Raw genomic sequence first — 25,487 nt, 5'->3', positions numbered from 1 at the left:
AATTATGCATCTAAAGTTAAGATATACATAATATATTGCAAATGAAATCCAACCGAGCAGCAATGCTACCCACTGAAACACTGTGTCAATCCCTGTCATTTATTAATCGTAATTATAATTTATTTTAATGTACCTTGCAACAACAAACTATCACTGTTTGTTTGAACCAGTTTTTTTTATTGCATCGTCATTCCTCCAGCCCCATTCATTAACCAAATATATTCATATTTTGTTGGTTAGTAATTTTCATTGTTTTACCAAAAATGTCAATATGTCAGAACTGTAGTAAACAAAAAATATAAATATGTCTTAAATTAAAAGTATACATTGAAATGTAATTATTTGCTATGGAGCAGATACTTTGAATCTGATTTCAGGACTAATTAAAGTATCATTTATCATTGAAAGGGCTATACTTATCTTTAATGTTTCTCTTCATTTGTTTCTCTCTGGCTTTGTCACTGTGTTTTGCACATTTTTTTGTTTGCTATCACTGAGCTTAAGCATAACAATCATTACACAGGAGCTTTGAGTGGGTGCAGGCTGCTGTTGAACAGGAACAGACCCTGCTGGTAAGGGCGCAGTTAAAGATTTTGGGCCCCATGAAAACATGTCATACTGGGCCCCCAAGTCAGACTCTGCTGCCAGTCGGGGGTGTCGGAGTCATCTCCACCCCCCCCCCATGGAAGCCCTGCCTGCAGGTCCAGACGCACAGGCGTCTAATGCTTGAACATGTCAGATAGCAGCTTCTCCATGGGTGTACTCCTAATGGTCCGGTGGAAGAACAACAGCTCCACTCGCTCTGATGTGACAAAATGCAGAGATGAAAGCAGCAGGAGCAGTTTTCCGTACCTGACACAAGTGACAACATGATCATGAGGCAAATAAACAAAAGTTTATGCAAAACAAAAGTCAAGAATTTAAACGCAGACTCTGACATTTTGACAGTTTCACTTTTTAGTCAGTAACACTGTATGCTGTAGAACCTTTGATAATAGGTCTCCATCTGCATATTTTCACTACAATGTGTCCATAGGCAGTGTCTTACACCACTGTTTACTTGAGTCATTGTTGTGTACTTTTATTTTATTTTTGATTTATTTCATTACTCTTATTTCTAGCTGTCTGATGCTATGAAGAATTAGAATTTTATTTCGTTTGTGTGCAATGATGACGAAATGACTTGATTTAGATACCTGGATGGATTGGTGGGGTAGTGTGAGTGGACGTGCTGACTCAGCATCACCAGTGACTGATCCTGAAGGTATTCAACTTGCTCTGGGTCTTTCAGACCCCCAGTGTCTGCCCCACGGAGAAAAAACATGCCAGTTCAGTCCACCAGCTTGCACAGTGCAAGGCTACTAGATGCTAGCTTGAGTAATAATGGCAGTGAGTAAGAATTGCTCGCTAGACCTACTTTTGGACCCACCTGGCTTAAAGAGGGTAACAGCCTTAAGGCAAGCAAACTCAGTGGGGTCAACAGCGAGGACCTTGAAACGCTTGAAGATGTCCCCCAGCAAGTAGACTTCAGCGCCAGGATAGCTGGCCCTGCCCAGCAGTGGGGGTGAAAGGTCAGGCAGTGAGAGTAGGGGGCAGCTCTCCAGGGGCAGAGACCACTGGGCAGCACAGAGCAAGAACAGCTCACTCCAAGCTTCCTCCAGTAGGATTACCTGTGGACAGCAGCGCAACTGTCACATCCTGCTGTCCCCTCTGACAAACATGCATCAACTGAGCGTCCTCACAGCTAATATCTGGTAACCTAGAAATCCCCTTTTCTTGCTCCTCTTAATGCAAGAAGCAACAGAGATTTGATATGCAATAACACCCTAGCAGGGGGGTGAGGGTGCTCAACAGAATCTTGCCTAGTGCTCCATGTCCCACCTGGTCCCTGAAGGGCAGGCTGGCAAAAACAGGCAAGTTCTTGACCCACTTGACTGACATGAAGAGCAGGCGTGCGGACGTCTCGTGTGCATCCTCAGGGCTGCTGCTGGGGTACAGGGCCATGTGCTGTTCTGGCGATGCCCTCTCCGGCTCGTTAGTGGTGACATTGATGGGCTCATCCACTGTGACATTGACAGTCAGCACAGAGATATGGACATGTGAGTAACAGAGTATACAAAGTATAAAAAAACATCGGAGTGCTGCCAGAAACTGAGATAATGCATCAGTGATGATCGCTTGTTACAACAGCATGACTTGATCTCACCTTCCTCAGGCTCCAGTTTGGCACACGTCTCTGCAGTCATCAGGCTGACCATGAAGCGGTGGCCATTCTGGGTGTTGAGGCAGTACTGGACATTACCCGGGGAGCTGGCAGAGCTGTCGGCGTGGGGCCGGGCAGATGCCACAATGGGAGATGTTGGGTTGTTGCCATTGGACCGGTCAGAGGAATTAGGACAAGCAGAGGAGTTCTGCTCCCTCGTGGTAGCCAGGTGCTCCTGGCCCATGTCCAGGTCCATGGCCTCCAGGTGTACCTGGGCCGTGCTCCGCGGCTGCCTCTCATTCTGCACAGCTGTGGGGGGGACAAGTGTCACAGTCACACCAATGACACGGCTTGGTAGCCCTATGCCCTGTGTGTCACGACTCATTACTCCTGTAATATGTGCTATAGTAGCCCTTCCATTGCTCCTGACAATGCAGCTAATCCTTCAAAGGGTGTTTTTCACAGGGTAACCATAAGATTCTTTTCAGTGCCAGATAGCTGTTCATTCCTGTCTTTCAGGCAAATCATTCAGGCCAATTTATTTACGTATTACTCTACTTTTACCTTGGAAAATTATGATTGATTCTGCTTGTGAGCTGGTGCCCAGTGTAGCTGTACATGGTTTTGTTTTTCACTTTTCTCACCATCTTTCTTCATGCCGGCTTGCAGGCACTTCTTGAGTCGGCAGGCTTGACACTGGTTCCGATGAGCCTTGTCCACAGGGCACATTCCTGTACTGGCTTGACACCTACAGGAACAGCGAGAACGCAATCAGCAGGGGCAGATTGGCAACAAAAAAGAACCTAAGAATTTGCTGCTGGCCAGATAGGGGGACCCCTTTGTATGGTTTGCTGATCGCAGTCAACTGGTTGGTCAACTGGTACAGCATTATCCATTAATCTTCTCCAGCAATCGACCTGTAAACATGTCAAGATAGACTGACGGGTTTTGCACACGTGCTATATAGACTATATTATGCCAGGGTTGGGGAAAAGACAGTGACCCTCAGAAGAACTTCCCAATGGCCAGTCCACGGCTGACCATCAGACTGCTTCAGAGCAGGAAACGCCTTCAAATGACCCATCGAGGATACCACGAGTGAAGTTTAAGTAAGCTCCAATCTTTCTAAGTGTTCCTACAACAGGAGGCAGGTGGACACACACAGACTCTTTCTTCCAAGGGACGTTGATTGCCATCTGCTCACCTGTACACAAGTCTTCGCCTCACGCTGCGCTTGAAGAAGCCACTGCAGCCGTTGCAGGCATGGATGCCATAATGCCTTCCACTACTGGTGTCTCCACACACCTTACATAGCAGGCCTGGTCCAGGGGGACCCTCTGGAGATGAGCTCCTGCCTGTGCCCCCCCCCACCCCACCCCACACAATACAGGTTTAGGGAAAAACGCTCCTGAGATCTACATGCATGTTCATTCTGTCATCCTGGTATCGCAAATCACAATTAGGAACATGTCTGCTTTACTTTCAGGACTGAAAGGCCAATGATTGATTCAGCATGAATGTAAGAATATAGCTGGATGCAGATTAATGTGTATCTAACCTGGTGTTACTTCTCTAATTACTCCCATCCATTAATTTGATTCATGAAAATGTGCTTTTACAACCATAGAATAGAATGCATTTCACTACTAGAATAAGCTTTCATTACATCAATTTTATGCAAAGGATATTTATTTAAAATAATATTAACATTCAATAATTATAATAATAACCAGCATTCACTCCAGGATGTCACCCTGTCTCCCTAAGCTGTAATATAACTGTACTGGATAAGTAGTTAAAGAAGATATATGAATACTTTATAATAATATTATATATTATATTATATGCGCTACAACTGCAATATATCAAGCATCAAATGTATGTTGAGGGTCAAATCATGTGTGAGAAATCAAGAGACATCCCAATGCGTGATAAATAACTGAGCAGGAATTTCAAGATTCAAGATTATTTGTCACATACATTTATACAAGTACAGCGTGTAGTGAAATGTACCCTTATTCAGTCCTGAGGCTGTGCAATAAGTTTTCGCAAATGAAAGATAAATATCAAAAGCGTAAGACTAAAGGTAATGAAAATATATCCAAATAACATTCAAAATTTAACAGAGAACTGGTGTCAAATCAAATTGACTGACATGCTCATTGGTGATACCTAGGCCCACAATACTGGCAGAACTTACCGCTATGGTCACCTGTGTCTCTGCTCCCTACACTTGGTGATGGCATGCTGGACATCTCAAGGGCGTGATCTTCAGTTACTCTATACCAACAAGCAGTTGAAAGTCGATCCTCACAATATACTTTGGATCAAGAAGTAAGTTAATGTGAGCGTCCTACAGCTTGGTGGATCTTCCTTTTCGTAGGGATGCGGGAGTCCGGATTTCCACTTCCTCTTGCAGAACAGTCAGCTGGCCTTCTGTCTGTTTCCCCAGGATCTCTACTGACATGTGAACCAATGGATGGTTTGATTTTCACCATGGATTTCCTTCCTTCTTATTAACTGCCATCCTCTGTGTCTGAGCTTGTTCTCTCTCTCTCCAGGATTGATAAAAGAGATTTTTTTGGCAGAGGAGGGGGAGGAGATTAGTCCCAAATGCTGTGTAAGCACAGGCTTACATGTCATCCTTGTAATCTTGACTGTTCATCTGGGCTTAAGTCAGTCACACTACAAATGCTCCTGGCCAATAATTTGGCCAATAATTAGGCACAATATTGGGAATGGGCATTAGATTCATCTTACTAACTTCAGGCTGACAGGATTCTTCTGCTCACATGCACCCATTGTGCGTATGCCCATCCTTGGTCATGTTGCCATCCACAGCGCCACACTCAATCATGCTGACTAGCCCTTATGTGACCCTTTTGTCCAGTGTCTGTAAAATCCCATCTTAACTTTTTTGTAATTCCGATTTTATGCCATTCATATTTGCCAGCTTGCCCAGCTGTCCATTAACTGCCATTTTGTTAAGACTAATCAGAGGTTATTCTTTTTGGGGAAAAGTGGGAGAATGCCAGTGAGATAGGGATTCAGTTCACTTCACTTAAACGGATTGCAGCTCAGGCTGTGTAATATTACTGAGCCATACTCCAAAAGAAGAATGCACAAAATACTGCAACAGTGGAAAACCTGAAAGTAACAACAGATAGGTTGTTAGTAAAGATATTGACATATGATATTACATTCATAAGCGCCAGTAAGCAGGTAAATGGTCTGGCAAAGGTATTGAGCTTCATGGAAAAAGCAGTTTCCAGTGGCACATCAGATATGACAGGTGAAGTATTTGAGATAATAATAGATAAATAGAAAATCAGCAGGTGTCTGTATTAAATTGGGAATTAATTCCATCACACCCAAATCAACTAAAAATTAACATTTAATTAGAAAATAGCACACTTCCCTTATGGAATTCCCAGTGCTCTGACACCGACTGGCAGCAGGCGAACACTGAGACTCTGCTTACCAACAAAGAGCTGTCAGCATTCAATCTCCAGCTATGCTTTCTGTAATTTTATATACTATTTATCTGTGTATGTATTTTCTTCTACTCTATACTAAACCTGACTGTACGTGAGGTCAAGGATCCCTATCGGCACAAAGCCAGGTACAGCTTGGACAGGATACCTGTACGTGTCATCAGAGGACTTGTGTTGTTCTGGTTTCCTCTCCAAACACATGCAGTTAGTCAGTAAATTGTTCATAATGTGTGTGCGTGCCCCTCAATGGACCAGCATATGCTGTTATATCACAAACAGAACAATGACATGTTTTTCATTAATGTTTGCCAACCCTGCTCTGTGAACCTTTTACAGTAAAAACAGACAAGCAGACAACCATTAAATATCAGTACAGTGTGTGTCATTTTATTGCTTAATAGCTTTGTTTAAGAAGTAATAATTCCCTCATAATGGCATACTGCAGATACTATACTGTACTATATGATACAATATACTATACCATAATATATATGTTGTGAAAACATGCTATACAAAATGTGCTAATAACAATTTGATTAATTTCTTTCTCTTCTGTATATTGTCTATACAGTTATTCTGAAAAATCAGTCACAATCGGAGGCACGATGGGTTGGCACCCCACACTGGGCTGCCTTGCGCCTGTAGGACAGACTCCAAACCCCCACGACCCTGAATAGGACAAGCGGTTTCAGAAAATGGATGGATGGATGGAGCTGGAGACACCTGTTAGGACAGAGTGAGCATAAGCCATGGGAGCAGCTGCTGGCCTCCGCTGCATCATTACTGTAAGGGGGCCCAGGCGTGTGTTGTGAGTAATTAAAAGCATGTAATAGCATATGTGGTGCTGGAACAGTTAAAAGCCAACAAGACTGTTAATTAGTTTAAGTAATCCTCCTTCCTGCTTTTGGTAATTACTGGCCACTGGAATTCTAACGGCAAGGAATGACAATATGGAGGTTATTGGCAGGATCTGGACCATACTGTCTAATCCTACTATGGCTAGTGGGCAGGGCAGCTGTTAGCGAAGCATGATCTGAAAAGTGTGACAAGCTCTTTTTACTTTTTACAACAGACAACTTACAGTCTCTGTGTGGAGCAGTTCCTCACTACACAATCTGCAGTGACATTAAATGAGAATTTTCAGATGTATGAAGCCTAGAGAGTGAAAGAAGAGGGGAACACACACACATACAAGGTGCAGTATTCCTCTGTCACAGACTCAGCTGTCCTCTATTTGTAGACATCAGGGAAAGTGAATGTGGTCAGTGACGATGTCTGCATGTTTTCATAGAACATTTCATAGGTCTGTGCACAAGGCAGCAAAATCTGACTGGCAATCAGTGAAAAGATGGGCAGATGTTTTATGCATCCAAAGCAAAATTGAATGAAAGTTCTCCATTTCCCCATCCATTTTAAGTAAAAAAGATATATTTAGATAAATATGTATAAAAACGGAAACTAAAAGCAGTCACACAAAGAAAAATACACATGCCATACACAGACAGAGAAACCATTCACAAACAGTACTGACACTTACATGAAAGACATCCGATGTTTTCATTTCATCCAGAATAAATCATGGTACATATTAGGCTGATACATTCATGATTCGTCTATTAGACACTCATTCATTGTGACAGAATTAGAAACATTTTAGCGTGCATTATACACAGTATGCTTATCTGAGTTCAGGTTATTGCAAATGACACCACTTAGCCCGATGTGGAGTGCATATGGAGAATGAAGAATAATTACACTGGTTTACTTTGCTCACGGGGGGGTAATGACAGTGGCAGAGGGGAACACTGCAGTGGCTTAGAGCTGATCTGTGAAGTGCTGACACTGTCATTCTGCCAGCTGTCACCATGCTGCCTTATGTAACCGGCAAAGAGTCCGCAGCCCATGTCTGGCATTCGGAGAGAATCAATTATCCTTCTGCATGAGCGTCATTAAACACCCATGGCCCACTCTATTGCACCGAACAGGGAGCCCATAGCAGGTGCCCCCCATGAAGAACATATCTCCTGTTCCATTGAATGCTATTTTTAAAAAAATAACAACTAAATTCCTATAACATACATAAAAAGTTAAAAATGAAAAAGCGACGATGTCCTTTGTGTCTAAGGTAGTGCCACAATTTGCATGTGGTTTTGGGTCACAGGATACCATAGCCTAGAAACTTCTGAAAAAAGACATCTTTCCTATAAAAATGATTATAAAATACATGGAGGTTAAAAATGAATAAAAACTGCTGTGTCCTGTGTAGCTAAGGAAGTAATACAATCTTGGGTTTTGGGTCACTGAATCCCATAGCCTAGAAGGTATAGGAAAAAATAGTTTTTGTTTCAATACAAATTACTATAAAATACACCTAGAATACTGTGTGCAGGTTTGGTCACCATATCTTAAAAAGGACATTGTGGCCTTAGAAAAGGTGCAGTGTAGGGCCACAAGAATGATTCCTGGTCTTAGAGGAATGTCATACGAGGAAAGGTTAGTTGAGCTAAATCTGTTCAGCCTCCAGCAATGGTCCAGGTATATAAGGTATATAAGATTCTAACAGGTTTGGATGCTGTTCAACCGAATAGTTACTTCAGCATTAGTTCAAATACAAGAACTCATGGCCATAGGTGGAAATTAGCGGGAGAACATTTCAAACTGGATGTAAGGAAGCACTTCTTTACACAGCGTGTAGTCAGAGTATGGAATAGTCTCCCTGATAACATAGTGCAAGCTGAATCCTTGGGTTCCTTTAAATCAGAGCTAGATAAGATTTTAACAACTCTGAGCTATTAGTTAAGTTCTCCCCAAGCGAGCTCGATGGGCCAAATGGCCTCCTCTCATTTGTATAGTTCTTATGTTCTTATTATGGTGGGGATGGCATGGTTGTCTCACAGCTTTGAATCTCCGCCATGGCTCCATGTGTGTGGATGTTCTCCCCATGTTGTCATCGGGTACTCCAGTCCCCCCCCCCCACCCCCCTACAGCCCAAAAACATGCAGAGGTTAATTGGGATATAGCATACCAAACTGGCCATAGGTGTGCAGGTAGGAGTGAATTGCGTGTGTGCCTGTTGCACACTGGACCAGCCACCTTCCGACTACTTATGCAAGCTAGTGTGCATGAATGACTGCCTCTAGTGTGCATGAATGACTGCCTCTAGTGTGCATGAATGACTGCCTCTAGTGTGCACGAATGACTGCCTCTAGGTGTGAAGGTGCAGATCTGAATATCTGCTGGATATCCAACCTAAAACTGATTTCACCGCAGTGACTTATTCGTGGTGTTTAACTTGCTCTGTAGCACTATTTAGCATAAATAATAGGCTTTGTTCCTGAATGTCAGTACACAAGTATTTCAGATCTATTTTATGCAAACAAGAAATGCCACACAACAAGTTGGTGAACAAATGAAAATGAATCTCTTAGGTGAAATAAATCAAGCAAACTGTGTAACAAAAAAGTAATTTTGCTCATCCCCAAGAAAAAAGACAGAGAATAAGCGAGAAGGTCAATTTAATGGGCTAATGTTAAGATTTTACAATTTAAAAGAACAATCAGAATGTAAATATGTATTGATTTTTATGGCAAACTAATTATTATCATTAATATATTGTGAAATAATGGTCCAGCTAACCTTTTTACAATTCTTATTGGCTGCCTAGCTGCAAGGATCTGTCAGCAGACTGCAAAACAGGGGCAGAAGGTGCAGGGCTGACTGACCAATCAGGGCACACTGGGATCATCAGGGGTGGGGCTTAAAACTCTAAGAGAGGCTTTCAGACAGTTATAGGCAGAGTGAATAGAGATGTACAGTATGAGAAAAATAATGTGTTTTTGGAACACTGAAGCATGTAAATCTATTATACCAGACCTCCAAAATAAAATTTTGAACAGTGAAAATGAACCTAATAGGGCCCCTTTACATTTTGGACTTGTTCAATATTTAAGACAGACAGGTAACTTTTTTGTTGAAGTTGTAGCATATAGCTGCTGAACAAGATGCTGCTGTGATAGTAAGAATTCTAAAGAATGATTATTTTTTCTTACTGGATATTAAACTAAATGATGCAAAGAATGGGTGGCACTGTAGCTCAGTCCTCCAGGGTTGGAGGTTCAAATCCTGATTCTGATCTAGATCTATAGACCTACATTTAGAACTGTAACATTTAATTCCATGTTGGGTGGTTTTCCTCTGGGTCTTGTGGTTTCCTCCCAATGAAGCTAATGTATGTCTGTAAATAACTCATAGAGCATGACTGCATGTGTGTATATATGTGCCCTGTTATAGACGGGCATTACCTCCAGGATGGCAGGATGAAATGTAAGCTTGTCGCAACACGCAAACAGCCATGAGCTATGGGCAATTGCCTTGGTCTGTGTGTGAACATCATGTGAACATGAGTCAGTCACATGTCCCCATTCATTGGGCTTCCAGCTGGCCCAGCATAGCCAGAATGACAGCTTGCAGCAGAGGCAGCAAGTTGTCCAAGTCAGCTAGGGCTCCCCTTGTGGGCAGATGGAGAAAGACGGATTTCCCCCCTGCAAGGTGCAGTGAGTAGTAATACACAAAGTCACACAGAAACCTGCACACAAAAAGGAGAAAACCCTGTCAGTTAAATCATATTTAGGTCCAGATAATACTGATGAAGACATAAATATGACTTATCCTCACCTCCCAGCATCCCTGGAGTAAATAACATCCAAACCCAAACTCTGAAAGTGCCTGCTGAGGGTTTTCATGTCTATGATGGAGTGGAGTATGTCCTGGCCGCCTTCCACACAGCAGTGGCCAGGGGGACAGACACCACATACATCTCTCTGTTTATAACCTTGATTCTTTCCACACTGTTCTAGGATTACAGCTTGGGACCCTGGGGCAATTCCCATGTGGACAGCCAACTTAGAACCAAACAGATGAAGAGATGTGCATTAGACAAAGAGTTAACGTCATTTAATTCAAAAGGAAGTTTCTTATGAAAAGGTAATATTTTACTTCATTTTATTCACAACCATGGCATTCCATATAGTATACTAAACTTTTTACATTATTATTATTACTTATATTAAATCAGTTCAGTGATCAAATTAGAGGGTTTTCAATCACTAATAATTGATTTAATGAAAATATAACCCATTAGTACAGCTAATGAAAAGGTTAATACAATACATTCAAAACAATAACAACAGGAATAATTCTAATAATAATAATAATAAGCAAGACAACAGAGTTTACAGTCATAATTTAATAATATGCACTTATGTATTTATTGAAGGATTTTATTTTTAAAGCCATAATGTTATAATGCCTATACTACAAAGGGCACAACTGACAGGTACCTTTGGCTTAATGGTTTTCCATATCTGGGCTATGAGCTCCTGGGCTTTGCTGTAATGCACCGGCAGTTCCTTGGCACAGACGATGACATCGTCTCCTAAACCCAGAGTTTCCAAACCCTAAAGGAAGTTTAACTCAGAGCTTGGTATCATTCTGAATGTTTGCACAAATGACTGGCATAGTAATAATACATTACTGCGGAACCTTTTGCAAATTTATGCACACCCTGTCACATGGCAGAGGGTGCCCCCTTTCAATAAGGCTCCCCATAGAAAGGCTTTATGAATGCTTTATAATCTGGTTATTAATTAGGTTGTAACATTATTAATAGACCATTTTAAACAAGTTATAACACAGTTTTCTTTTTATTAATGAGTTACTACCATTTACAAGTGGCAAAGGGAGCCTTGTTTTAAAATGGTACCTGGCAGAGTGATATGAACAGCCACACTTTGCCAGAGAAAAGGTGCAACGAGTTCAATATTCATCAGAGATTCATTTTCAGCAACTGTTTTTGGGGAAAAAAAATTTGCAATACCAAATCTTATCTTTATAAATAAATTTTAAAAATAAATAAGAACCAAAACCATAAAAACCATCTCTGTTACAAAGCGACCACAGAAATAGTATATTAAACAGCAAACATTCTAAAACGACAAACACCACAACCCTTAAAGAGAAAATCTGTTGAAGTCCAGCGACTTTAAATTTAATATCCTCTAAGCACAATTTGAATTGTATTAAAATAGGCTGAAATTAAACTTCCACATATTCTCAGGGTGGGTTCCAGAGGTGAGCCTTGCTAAACCAAGAGGAATCATCTGGCCATTCAATGAAAACGCTGGGAAAAAAATATTTAAAAATTAGGGCTGGGAAATGTATTGCATTTAAGTTAAAAGTCATAACGCGTTTTCTTTGGTCGCGATAAAGCATGCAGCATTTTGATACCCAAATGGGAGAATAGAATGGGCATAGTTTTTAATAGAGACATATAATATTTTTTCCTGGTTGTAAACAATGTGAGAGATTAGGTTGTCACTGTTACACCCCAAGACATTGCTGACATGGTTTTTGGTAGACAAGTAAGTACAGAAAATCCCAGTATGAACTTAGGGAATCGATAAAAATTGGCCAAGGGACAATACCAAGAAAAGGTGGTATCATGTTACACCATGATGAAACACCAGGTGCATGTGGAGGGGGGGGCTAAGGACCATTGCTGACTACAGAGGACAGGCCAGCAGCGTGGGGGGGGGGGGGGGGGGGTGGGCTGCTTCTCTCCCAGAGGAGCTGAACTCCTACACCTGATTTGAGAACCGAACCACGCTGGAGTTCCTGAATATTTCAAATACCTCAGCTGAATGTGTTTAAATCTTTTGGAAAAATAAATGCACAAAAATCTCCTGGATCGGACAACGTTGCCGGCTGAGCTCTCGAAGCGTGTGACTTTGAACTGGCAGCTGTCTTCAGATATTTTTAACCTTTCACTGCTCCTATATATAGTCCCCACATTTCAAGAAGACCACCATCATCCCAGTCCCAAAAAAAACGACACCTTGTCATGAAATGCTTTGAAAGTATTAAAGCCCAACTCATATCCTCGCTGCCCACTTCACTTGACCCACTCGTTCGCCTACAGGCCAAATCGGTCCACTGATGAAGCGATAGCATTCGCAATGCACGCTGCTCTTTATGTGCGGATGCTTATCATTGACTCTCGCTCCGTCTTTAATATCATTGTGCTGTCCAGGCTTGTCATGAAGCTTCAAGATCTGTGCATCAGTCCCTCCTTGTGCAGCTGGATCCTGGATTTCCTGACAGGCAGAGCACAGGTGGTGCTGAGTCACCTCCTGCCCACCGTCCCTCAGCCCCCTGCTGTACACCCTGTTCACCCACAACTGCATGGCCTCACATAGCTCTAGCTATCATTAGGTTTGCAGATGACACCACCATCATCGGCTGCATCACAGACAGAGTGGCTACAGAGCAGAGGTGAGATCCCTGACATCAGGACAATAACCTGCTGCTCAGTGTCAGTAAGGAGCTGACCATGGAGGCAGCAGGGTGGAAGGACATGCCCACACTGAGGGAACAGGAGCAGAGAGGCTCAGCAGCTTCAAACTCTAATCTGAGCTGGTCACGCCACATTAGTGTGGTTAAGAAGACAGAAAGACATTGGCTCTTCTTCCTGTGGCAACTGGTGTTTTGATATGGACTCCAGAATACTCACCAACTTTGACTGATGTACCACTAAGTGCATTCTGTCTGGAAGCACCACAAGCCTGAATGTACGACTGCTTTGCAGAGTAATTAAATGTGTTATTTTGCTCATTTAATGTACCCTACTTCAACACTTCCAAAACACTGACTCTAGTCGTACCAGGTAAACGATATCAGAGGAAATTCACATCGGTACAATTTACCACTATAAGAAAATCACCTACTTATTTTTATTCTTAAAAATAAACAAATGTCAATCAATTAAAAAGTACAAAGAATACATCTGGCCTTGGGTTTTTATCTTACCTGAGCTGCCTGCCAGCTGAGATTTACCAGGTATTGACTAAAAGGACCAAACCCTGAAAACGGAAGGTTGGATTTAGGTTTTTAAAAGACAGGCGGCTGTGTAACCTTTAAACTCGTATATTGCATGTATATTATTTTTTACTATTGATAAAGTGAAAGTTCGCATGCGTACCGGTTACAACCACGATAACCTCTTCTTGAGAGACCATTAGAAATGTGGGCTTTTCGCTTCAAGCAGTTTGAGCTACCAACGTAAACACACCCTTCGAAATGCACTCGTCTAGTCTAAAGGATTAATTTTAGGGTACGTCCAACGTACCCTAAAAATCAAATTTGCATGTAGTTTATCTGGACTGTTATGATTCCAGAAACACTGACATACACAGGGGCGGAGCCACAGGAGAAGTGGCTCCAGCTGAAATTTGATTGGCCAGCGGAGTGCTCCTCCCATGTTTTAATATAAGCCATAAATGCGAAAACATCACGTGTCTTTTCCATGTTTCAAAGATAATTAAATGATTTAAATCACTGGTAATAGATGATTCCCGGGAAAATACAGAAAGGGGTAATACTGCTTGTAGGACTTAACCTGTATTATGCCTGACGATCGATGTACTGATGGTACGAGTTTATGTACATTTAATTGTGTATCTGAATGACTTTCTGCCACCTCACATGCTTCTTTGCAAAAAAAAAAAAAGTTTTATCAGTATCTGGGTCCAGAGTTGCTGCTTGTCTGTTTTAGCAGTGGGAACACAATATCCTGAATATCAGGAAATCGTTTTCCCCCTCATATTTGGGCAGAGAAGCATGTTCAATGGCTGAAATTTAATAGAGCTGTATAACGCTAAAATGGGTACAAAGACATCGCTGTCAGTAGTAGTTGATAAATGTAAGGAGTAATTGTTGCCTACAATTAAGTTAGAATTAGAAATAACAATATTACACCGATCGTCACGCATATGATAGGCTACTATACGTGACATACACACAATATTATACCGTTGTCTGACTTTACACGCTCCAATATTATATCCGCCACCCTGCAAAAAAAAATCACGTTTAGAGGCACTTTTTCTAATTGCACAAAAATTGATAAAATAGCTAGCATTAAGAGAAAGGAATTTACAATTAATAGGCTTGTCGCTAACTTTATCCCAGTATTTTAGACTTGTTAACGTCAGACTTGTAGACTGTTAACGTTTCCTAAATACATAGGATTTTTGTGGGGAATAATCCGCTAAAATACTTTAATTCACATGTTAATTTGATACTGATCGAGGTGCTGATAATATACTAACTGATTTGTATACGTCTTACCCTTTTAAAGTGCATCACAGATGGTGTATTCTGCTCCAACTCATTGCTCTGCTAGTATTTAATGAAACTACAGTTGTTGGCTGGGTGTTGAGCCAGTGCTGTGAAAAAGGTCTATTGGAGTGAACGGAGTTGACGCCACTCTTTCTCTATATGGCTCTTGTGGTCCCTCTTAATTGTGCCCCCACCTTAAAAATCTTAGAATCGCCCTTATTCAGAAATAACCAAATCAAAATGCGAATATAAGGTATATGAATCAAATAATTTTTAAGTTTCTTACACCGCAATCGTTTATTTATAAAGGGGCGAATATCCTTGTTGCAGTGACTGTAGCATTCCACTTGAGAGTGCCGTTTCATCACAGACCGATTAAAGGTTTTTAAGAAGGATTTGTGAACAGATGACTTTTGGCAGAGCAAGCTAAAGTCCCACCTTCTTTTAAACTACTCTGATTTTGCGGTCTCATTAGACTTTGTGGACTTCTGAGCTGGATGTGCTCATCATTTCCAATACAGTGTTTAAAAGTGAGCAACTCTTACTGATTGCTTTTCGGGTATACCTGTTTTGAATAAGTAAAATGTTTCATTTTAGGAGAACCTTTGAGGAGGAAACGACTCAATTGCAGGAGCTAAACAAAAGGCTCAGCCAGTATCTGTCTAGGGTAAAGCAACTGGAACAAGAAAATGCCTTTCTTATATCAGAAATAAACACAGTTAGGCGTGAAAATACTTCCACATGGGAGAACCAACATATGGCTGAGTTGCGAGAGCTCAGGAGAACGGTGGATCAGCTGTCTTTAGAAAAGTTCAAGGCAGAGATGGAGCGAGAAAAGCTCTGTCGAGAACTTAAGATGATTCAGGCACTGCGCTTACAAGAATCCGGAGAACGCAACGATATCAGTGGGGAGTTGAAAACCTCTGAGAAGCAGCTTCGGGAAGTTCAGAAAGCAAACGGTGCGCTAGAAAGTCGCTTGCTCCAGCTTCAGAATGAGTGCAACTGTCTGGAGGATGCCCACAAAAGGGAAATCGCTCAGTTTCGTGACCAGGTTCATTCAGGAGCATTACCTGTTTTTATCCAAAAACGTCCTGACCCCCCCGAAATCAGCATGGAAGAGTTTGACAAATATGCGCGTACTTTGTCGGAGACCTGGAGGGAGACCTTTGAGGTATACTGCAAGAGAATTGCCGATATCGAAGAATCGCTCCGGTTAGACGAGGTAAAGCTCGAAAATCTGCTGAAGGAGAAGATGCAGTATACATCAGAGGTTAAGAAACTTAACAACGAAGTGGAGAAACAAAACCAATTGCGGGTGCACCTTGAGGAACATCTAAGGAACATGCAAGCTAGCTTTCCCAAGGAACTGGACCAATACCGGGCAAGTAATATTCTCTTCCATCATATTACCCTTAACAAACAGTTGTATATTAAGTGCGATGTCGGTAATTTATATTTGTGTGATCATGTGTAATAATCTAAAGACCAATTACTTTTCAAAAATGTAAAAATAAAATAACAATAACAATAATGAATAATAATAATGCGGAATAGAAATAATATATGTGCAGAAGAAACGGGTGGAACACGGAGGGATAGGTATGACATTTACCTGGTGTGGAACAGCAGTATGCCGCTCTTTTAGCCTCAAGTGCCACACCCAAAATCTGTTAGAAAACATTATCCCAGAGGCCACAACCCAGGCAACTATGCAGTCTCCCATAGAATTGTTTACTTATCAGCAGTCTTTCTGTAAATTGAAATGTTTTTACAGACAGTACAATTGTTTATTCTTGCAAGACTGACAGTTGTATTACTTTGTTAGTGTAATGGTGTGTAAGTCAATGGATGATGAAGTAAATTAAATACATATTCATCAAATGTATATTAGTATTCTCACAATATAAATAAAACGTGTGTGGTGTATATATATTTAAGCATAATCCATAAAGTTTGTGTATACGTATCTACAAATAATGATACTGTATCAGCCGTTTTTTCTGCATGAATATGTAAAATGGTGCTTTTAAAGAATGAAACCTGGTCTCTTGTTTAAAAAGTAGTGTTTTGTTCAAACTCAAAGCCTTTCTTTAGTTTGAGTAAAAATAGTTTCACTGGTATTGACAGTAAAGCATGCAGTAATCAGCCTGATTTGTCCATGTTACTGAACTACATAAGGACACTTCATCCAATTTGCCAGCTGGACCACAAATCCTCTTGACCTACAAAACAAACACTTCATATTGCTTGTAGACCATCTGTGTTTCAAAGCATCTTCAGTGTCTCTCTGAAAAACAATGGCATATCTTTATAGAGGTGGTAACAGCTTCATATCAATTTTGGTCTGGTTATCATGCTCCAAGAGTAATTTAGTGTATATGGGAAGTATAGTTTAATGATAAACATTGTCTGCTTGATTTATATTTGGAGAGGTCACCACTGTCATCAGCCAATGAGCACAGTTTCCTTTTGCTAAAGATGAGTGACGCAGCAGGTGACAGACACCCGACAGCCTTCCACTGGAGAGACTGGGTATATGTTCCCATTACTGTCAGAGGTAAATTTGTTCAGGCACAGAAAATAGATGGAATTCCACTGTCGGTGTGCAGTAAAGATGTGGCAATGTTCGGTTTGTTACATCTCTAGCAGGCTAACTGATCATAATCATTTACACACTGAAAACAAAGATATTTATTTATAAAACTGGTCATCTTGATAAATTAAGAAAATTATAAGAAAATGTGTGCAATTGTATAGATGTGTAAGGAAAAATATTAAATATGCCCCAATATTCTTGGCTGATGATTTGAATACAGACAGGAAATTTTGATCATGGTAAAGTTATGAAGAAAATGAAAGTTTCATTTGGCACTTCTAATGTGATGAGCGACTGAATGAGCATTTGTTGAGAAGACTGATTGTTGCACTTGGTATGACTAGTGTGGGAAATCTCTATCCTATCCTGCCTGATTCCTGTCTCAGGATTCTCACACTCCAGGATAGCAGACAACACTTATACACAGCACCTTGTTGGGGAGGGTCTAATGGGGCATTGAGGTGGGTAAAGAAGTGTCCTTATTTTGAATTCACTGACTTCTAAGCACTTATGTAAGTCTCTCTGGCTAAGGACGTCTGCCAAATGTAGTAAATCTAAATATATTTGAGCTGCTTATCAGTTCCTTGTGTTTCTACACTGTATTAAAGTCAATATGTTGCTGTTTGCAGCAAAATGATTTATTGAACTACGCTGTTGAGAGACTTTTAGGTGGATTTCTTACGGGGGGATCACACATCACAGGGAAGCCATGTGGCTTAAAATGACCTCTATAATCCTATAGGTGATTATTGAGGAACTGGAGGAGGAGTGCAGGATGCTTGCCAATGCCATCAGCAAGAAGCTCAAAGATCACCAAGACCTCATGCAGATCAAGATGGGCCTAAGCCTGGAAGTGGCCACCTACAGGTCTGGCATCTGCTGATACCTCATGTGCACCTTTCGGTTATGGGATTGTAGTAATTTCACTCAGTGACTGAAAAAGTTAAGCACCCAGAAGTAATGGTCTGATCTGGATGTAATTTGGTACACAAGCAGACCAGTGATGGGTATGTAAATAATTCGATTTGCAAGGAGCTGGCACGTCTAGTCACCAGACACAGAGGATGCCTCGTAGACACATTAGACAGCATTACCTGCACTTGATGGAGTCTGTTAGGGGTCACATTGTGGGTTTGCATGAGGCCAGGTGGTCGTATTGAGCAATTGCCTGGCATGTGGAGCATGCAGATGTCACAGTTGCCCGATGTTGGAACCAATGGGCAGGTGAGGGCAGCCACACACGTTGTGAAGGTTCCGGTCACCCAGGACAGACCTCACCAAGGAATGATCATCGTAAGGTGCACTAAGCATTACAGAACCCCATCTTCACATGCTATCCAGACACAGGTACTGGAGACTCTACAACACTCTGCGTCATCCTGCACCGTGTGTCGACGAAAAGCGTTTAAAAACCCAACACACTATTTACAAGGCAATAAAACTTACACATATGTACACCCATGATTATTTAGCATAAATGTCCCAGTTCCTGTTGTGCAGTGTGAAAGCAACAGCTACAGTGGCAGGCAAGACACCACAGGAACTCAAAACCAGGAAAGTGCCCAATAGAACAATCTCTGTAAACTGTCAACAAGGGTTCATTGGGTTCTAAGCTCTTTTGTCTTTGATGTTTCTCTTTCACCTTTGTATTTTGTTTTTCATTAGGGCACTTCTTGAAGGTGAGAATACAGATGAGTATGTGTGGACAGACCACCGTGCAACAGAACCATTTAGAAAAATTGGTAAGGTGTGCTTTTGTAATGTAACAATCAGAAAGACACCCTAGACCATAAAACACTGTATTCTGATGTTATTGTGCCTTCTTAGATATTCAGATGCCTCCACACCCTTATGCTACAAAAGGAGCATCCATGAGCAGGCAAGATGGAAGAAAATGGAAGCCTTCAAACATAAGTTTTGACAGGAAATACATAGAACCAACATCACATACGAAAGTTTCTTCTGGTGTCACAAGGATAGTCCCTATTAAATTTTATGGTGTGGGTCAACATAGCTCCCCATCCCAGAAGGACCTGCTCTCAATCACTAGAGCACCACAGGCTTCTACTAGCGTTGTCAAAGGAGTCCTGAATACTGAGGAAAATGTTCACACCCAGGAAAAAATAATAGAAGAGAAAACTGCAATGAACAATATGTCACGGCATTCAGTTGATGATTCAGTCATTTCCCAGCAGGCCGGCCTCAAAGTCAGATCTAAGCTTGGTTCTTTAGCTACAGAGGACAGCACATCAGTGAGAGTGACATCACCATCAACTGTGAGCAAGGTTTTAAATGTAAATGATGGGAATTGGGGAACCACATATGTAAAGGTTGAAAAAACTAACCTTGAAAAAGAGAGTGACCTGGACACAGTCAGTATGACCCAGGGGAAAAGCAGAGCAGGGGATCAGATTATGGGAAACGCTGATAACACAGCAGTGACAGAAGACTGCTTAGCTGGGAATAAGATTGAAAGTCAAGTTTCAAATTCAGGTTCACAGTTTGAAAAGAAATGCACTGTTAGGGAGCCATATGTAGAGCACAGACCACTTGCAACTGAAGAAAATGTTCTGGAATCAATGACTGTAGAAGAGATCATTGAGAAAGTAGTGAAACCTTCTGGTTTGGATACAACGGTAACCTGCCATGTGGAGAAATCAGAAGAGGAACATGGAAGACTCAGGACTGAAATAATTTTGCAATCTAAGGTGGAGGATGACTTGGATGTCTCAGATGAATCTGTTCTAGAAGAATTCCTCAGTAAGAAAGTAAAGAACGTTGTATTAGAAGACATAAAGGGAACTCCCACAGGAAGTATGATTGAAAATCTGCTTAGCTTTGGTCTGCAGGGAGAAAAAGGTCTTAAAAATAAATCGGTCAATATTGAGATTGTTGAGGAACCAGTGGACTCTCAAAATAATGAGGAATATGAAGTAAAGGAGACAAGTCAATTTAATCAGCCCTCTTCGTTGTTCTTTGCAATTGAGGAGCTTGCAAATGTTGATGAGCGTTCCAGACATTCAGATGATCACTTTGAAGAAAACAGAGCTCCAGTAACTCCTGGAGGAGAGGATGAAAAGATTGGATCTGTTCACGTTGTAGAAAGTTCAAGAGACCAGGGTGCTGCATTATTTAGCCAGGATCAAGAAACTGAGTATTTTGTATCTACACCAGATGATGATATTTCAGAGACGGATGATGTTCCTCTTTCATCGTATGGACATTATGTAGCGTTGGATGACTTATCAGATGAACGGTATTATCAGGATGGGGGCCTAATCAACGAAAGATTTAAAAAGGATGACCACTATGAGGCTTTACCTAAAACTACTTATGTGAGAAGTGAACATATATTTCCTAGAGACAGCTTCCAGGATTGTATTATAGAAGAGGAAGTTCATGTCTCTCCCACAGTGCAGGAATCCCTTCTTGAGTTCCTAAGAAAAGACAATATGGATCCAAAGGAGTACTTACAAGGGACTTTGGGGCAGTTACAAGGAACAATATCTGGGACTGTTAAGGAAGAGTTGGCTCTTTTCACAAAAACTGATCAAGAAGCTTCTGGTAACTTGGCAGTTGATATTAGGAAAGTTCAGCAGGCTAAAGACAGTGGAACAGTGACTATTGTAGCAGAACTTAACATTTCCCAAAATCTGGAAGGCTCTGGACTTCTGGAAGAGCAGGGGGAAGATTTTGAGGCAAAGTTATTGTCAGCACTACACTCATGCAATCCAGGTGTACAGCAAATAATCAGCAGCAGAAGTGAAGTTACAATTAGCGAAGAAAATGGGGAACGCCTGGATGGTAAAGTGGCAGGTGAAGATCAAGAGCAACACCTAGCCCCAGAAGAACCAACAAATCAAATAAACAAAACAGAGAAACATATTAAGCTGGGGCCATCTGAAAAGTCATTTACTTTCCAGATGGATGTCAGTGATGTTAAACCAGCAGTATCTTGTGGGAGTTCCGGGGAGGCCTGCAGTTCACAAGGTCTGAGAATCCAAAAAGATAACAGCCATGAGGTGAAAGAAGACATCTATAGCTATGTGGAGAAAGCAAACACCCCTGTGGACCAGGAAGAAGCGCCTAGCCTTGAAGGCCATGTAAATGAAAAAAGAATTGCAACAGTCTACCTAGAAAGTCAAGAGGATAATTGATTACTGTCGATTATTTTTCCACCTGCAACGTGGACCAGGATGATGAGGAAGAAGATGGATGGATGGATGATGGATGGAATTTCCATCCGTGAAGTGGCTAAAATCTCACATTAGCTGAAACATTGTAAACATTTAATAGACTGTTGCTATTGTTAGAAGATCATTTTAAATATGTGCTATATGCTAAATGCTATGGTTGGAATGAAATCATTGTCTTGATAACAATACATAGAGCTTGAGGAGATTTCTGTATTTCATATTAGAAAATTGCAGTGATTGCTTGCTTCATTTAATTCAAGATTTTATGCAGGAAAAATTATTAAAAGTTACAGTGCTAATAGTTAGTAGGCACCTCATAGAAATATTAATCTATAACATAGCTCTAGAAATATAAAGACAGTAAATGCATTATAGAGGGAGTTTAGTTACGGGTATATCAGAGCAGAAGTTTTTTTAAAGTTGATTATACAACTTACGGTATTCATTTATATAATTAAATCATTTTACAAAATTATTAAAACCAAGTATATCAACACTCAGTTTTAGTTATGATGACTCAGTTCTGCAGCTGAAAAAATGATGCTTTTTTCCCTTGTGATTTATGATCTTTTAATTATAAAATGTCATTAGACATTAGGCAGCAAAATATCACCATCTTTTGATAGAATGAAGACCGAAGAAACAAATATGAATTTCATAGAGATCTTTCCCCTAAAAATGCATCATCACAATGAACCATACCCAAGGTTACTGCTCTGTTAAAAATAGTATATATACTGGTACAGCTACAGTTATCAATAGACCTATAGCAATAAGTAAATACATTGAAACATAATGATGGATAAGAAAATGCTCACATGGAAAATGTTTCTTGTAATGTTATTTTATTCTAACATTAGTGATACATCTCAAAACCTCTAGTGATTGAAGGAACAGTGTTATTGGGAATAGCTTGGCTTGAATGAGCAGGCCAGATATACATGCCCTGTAACATGCTTCTAAAACCTGATGTGCTAAAGAAATGCCACACATTGTTGGCTAAATAAGGATGATGAATCTTTCCCCCCACATAATATACATTCTTCGAGCATTGATCAGTCGTACAAATAAAACATATCTTACAGTGTTATGGTGTTTGGGTCTCTGGTATTCAAGAAGTGCACAGTGGTTACAGGTATTTATTACACTAAGGCAGATCTGCAGAACTGTCTGAAACCTGTTCTCTTACATAAACACATGGTAATTTTCCCTGTAACATCACCAAATCCTAACTGTCTTCAGTTTATTTTTGCTTACCAGGTTAATTAGATAATATTAAATGGATAGCACTGTTACAGATCCAGCCACTTAAAATTTCCCCTCCAGTCTGGCTGGCAGCCAAATCCCAGCCAAGTTCCAGCCGAAAGGTAGAGCCCCCCTTCTTCTAGGGGTGGGCCTATATTTGACTATAAACCCGCCCATTCATTCACTTGCAGGGTGATACCATTAGATGGCGCTTTCTTTACAAAAACTTTACTTTTCTTTTTACAGGGTTAAATGATTGAATGGTCTTTGCTATGACTTAAAAAAGCTCATTTTTGTTTTAATTTATTTTATTTACTTATTTTATTTTAATATGCTTTATTTGTTTGTTTATTGTCTATTCTTATTTATCCTTTGTACAGCACTTTGGTCCTACAGTATATTGATTTGTTTTAAAGTGCTTTATTTTAAGCATAGTCCACAAATTTTCAATAGGGTTCAGTTTGTTGGCTTTGGGAAGGCTGTTCTGATGTGTGTTGTGATCATTGTCCCTGTATCAACTGTCCAGCCATTGATTGTTGATACTGTAACTGTTGATTGATTAAAGAATTTGTAGGTGATTGGGAGTTCATGATCCTCACCTGCTGCAGCAATCAGAATCAGAATCAGAATCAGAATCAGCTTTTATTCGCCAAGTGTGCTGGGGCACACAAGGAATTATTTTCCCGCAGTTTGATACTCTCTCATACACAAACAATAAGTTAGAGCTGGGCGATAAATCGATTTAATTAATTTGAATTTACAGTTCAGGACTATGTGTTTTCGTGAAATCCATTTTATTACTTTTTTTACACACAAGCGCCAAATGCGGAACTAATGCGATGCACCATTCCTCACGGGTAAATTAACACTGTAGCAGATTCACTAACAACATGCCAATGACAGGGGAAAAGCTGGCACTTGTGCCCAAAGAAAGTGTTTACAGTAATAACTGATCTCTGTGGGGAAATTGTGTTTATGCCTCCCTCAACTTGATCTTTGAAGAATAAGTTGTCTGTGAAGGCCACCTGTTGGGGCCTTGCTCAAGGACCTGCAGATGTGTTGAGGCTGGGCTTGAACCAGTGACCTTCTGATTACAAGCACAGGGCTTAGCCCACTGAGCCACACGCTGCCCCTAAAGGTGTGGTCTAAAGTAAAAAAAGCTAAATAAAGTAGTTTGATTTTGAGTAGGGGAGGGGAAAATCGATTAAAATCGGAAATCAGATTTTTTGTGAAAAAATCGGAGATTTTATTTTTAGGCCATATCACCCAGCTCTACAATAAGTGACACTATAAAAACAAAATACACTATACAAGAAATACAAATACAGTACAATACAATACAAATACAATAGAAATGTGAAAAATTATAAATATTATAAATATACACAGGTGAGTAACACTGGTAGAGTAACTGTGAGGTAGAGTGTAAACAGTTTTTGTAAACAGATCTGTAGCGCGTGCCAGAGGGGGGTAGCTGGAGAAGATTGTGTCCAGGATGTGACGGATCTGAAATGATTTTAACTGCTCGTTAAAATCTATGCTCGTTTAGCCGAACTAAAGTCCACAAACAGGATCCTGGCATAAGTTCCTGGACAGTCCAGATGTTGCAGGATATAATGCAGCCCCATATTCACTGCATCATCCACCGACCTGTTTGCCCGATAGGCAAACTGCTGGGGGTACAGCTGGTGTCCTGTAATGTCCTTTAGATGGGCTAAAACCAGGCGTTCAAAGGATTTCATGACCACAGACGACAAGGCAACAGGTCTGTAGTCATTCAGTCCTGTAATGGTGGGTTTTTTGGGGACCGTGATAATGGTGGAGCGTTTAAAGCAGGAGGGAACTACACACAGCTCCAGGAATCTATTGAAGATGCGGGTGAAGATGAGAGCCAGCTGATCAGCACAGGTTTTGAGGCAGGAGGGGGATAAACCGTCTGGTCCCGGGGCCTTCTTGGTTTTCTGTTTCTGGAACAGCCAGCTCACTTCCGCTTTGTGTATTCTGAGTTCCAGGGGGGAGGATAGGGGGGTGAGAGGTGTGATGGGGGTTATTGTCTCTGGAGTGGGGTGGATCGGGGGTGTGAATCTGTTTATCTCAAACCTGCAGTAGAAGTTGTTCAGCTCGTCTGCCAGGTCTTTGTTTGCTTCAGCGGGGGGTAGGGGTCGTCTGTTGCTGGTGATGTCTCGCAGGCCTCTCCACACTGATGCAGGGTCATTGGCTGAGAACCGTTCTTTCAGCTTCTCAGAGTAGCTTCTTTTTGCCACTTTAATCTCCTTGGTCAGCGTGTTCCTGGCCTGCCTGTACAGGACCCTGTCACCACTTCTGTAGGCATCCTCCTTGGCCTGGTGAAGATGGTGCAGTTTGGGAGTGAACCATGGTTTATTGTTGTTGTATGTGCAGAAGGTCTTGGTCGGGACACACACATCTTCACAAAAACTGATGTATGATGTCACAGTGTCTGTCAGCTCATCCAGATTATCAGATGCAGCTTCAAAGACAGTCCAATTAGTGCAGTCAAAACAGTCCTGCAGTTTCTGCTTTGCTGCATTGGTCCACTTCTTCACAGTTTTGACTACAGG

The 25,487-nt window shown here is 41.0% G+C and overlaps 4 protein-coding genes across 7 annotated transcripts in view; 1 reads left to right on the top strand and 3 right to left on the bottom strand.

Moving 5' to 3' along the window:
• Nucleotides 1–175: 175 nt before the first annotated feature.
• On the bottom strand, nt 176–9,067 carry LOC111846813 (photoreceptor-specific nuclear receptor-like). The gene is made up of 8 exons (XM_023817428.2): nt 4,404–9,067; nt 3,408–3,558; nt 2,848–2,951; nt 2,207–2,512; nt 1,882–2,063; nt 1,430–1,670; nt 1,197–1,302; nt 176–852 (listed from the first exon to the last, which is right to left on the bottom strand). Exons 1-8 carry the CDS (start codon nt 4,456–4,458, stop codon nt 720–722), a joined length of 1,278 nt encoding a protein of 425 aa, XP_023673196.1. The 5' UTR covers nt 4,459–9,067; the 3' UTR covers nt 176–719.
• Nucleotides 9,068–9,195: 128 nt separating this feature from the next.
• Nucleotides 9,196–15,225, bottom strand: pgpep1l (pyroglutamyl-peptidase I like). 3 transcript variants are annotated; one of them, XM_072698356.1, is made up of 5 exons: nt 14,563–14,850; nt 13,561–13,613; nt 11,037–11,153; nt 10,372–10,598; nt 9,196–10,282 (listed from the first exon to the last, which is right to left on the bottom strand). In XM_072698356.1, the coding sequence occupies exons 1-5, from the start codon at nt 14,669–14,671 to the stop codon at nt 10,120–10,122; spliced, it is 669 nt and encodes a 222-aa protein (XP_072554457.1). In that variant the 5' UTR covers nt 14,672–14,850; the 3' UTR covers nt 9,196–10,119. The 3 variants fall into 3 exon arrangements, with proteins under 3 accessions (XP_072554457.1, XP_023673010.1, XP_023673011.1); XM_023817242.2 differs by lacking the exon at nt 14,563–14,850 and adding an exon at nt 13,733–14,545; XM_023817243.2 differs by lacking the exons at nt 13,561–13,613; nt 14,563–14,850 and adding an exon at nt 14,881–15,225.
• A 64-nt stretch (nt 15,226–15,289) lies between these two features.
• On the top strand, nt 15,290–22,750 carry synm (synemin, intermediate filament protein). Its single transcript, XM_023817240.2, has 4 exons — nt 15,290–16,252; nt 18,210–18,334; nt 19,133–19,209; nt 19,295–22,750. Exons 1-4 carry the CDS (start codon nt 15,455–15,457, stop codon nt 21,622–21,624), a joined length of 3,330 nt encoding a protein of 1,109 aa, XP_023673008.1. The 5' UTR covers nt 15,290–15,454; the 3' UTR covers nt 21,625–22,750.
• Nucleotides 22,492–25,487, bottom strand: part of ttc23 (tetratricopeptide repeat domain 23) — a 22,044-nt gene continuing 19,048 nt past the window's right edge. For both annotated transcript variants that reach the window (XM_072698355.1, XM_023817241.2), the window contains exon 12: nt 22,492–22,958. The gene's annotated coding sequence lies outside the window, so the exon portion shown is untranslated. The remainder of the gene's footprint in view (nt 22,959–25,487) is intronic.

Source organism: Paramormyrops kingsleyae, chromosome 13 (genome assembly GCF_048594095.1).
Source record: "Paramormyrops kingsleyae isolate MSU_618 chromosome 13, PKINGS_0.4, whole genome shotgun sequence".
Lineage (NCBI taxonomy): Eukaryota > Metazoa > Chordata > Actinopteri > Osteoglossiformes > Mormyridae > Paramormyrops > Paramormyrops kingsleyae.
This window is presented reverse-complemented; position numbering and strand designations above follow the sequence as displayed.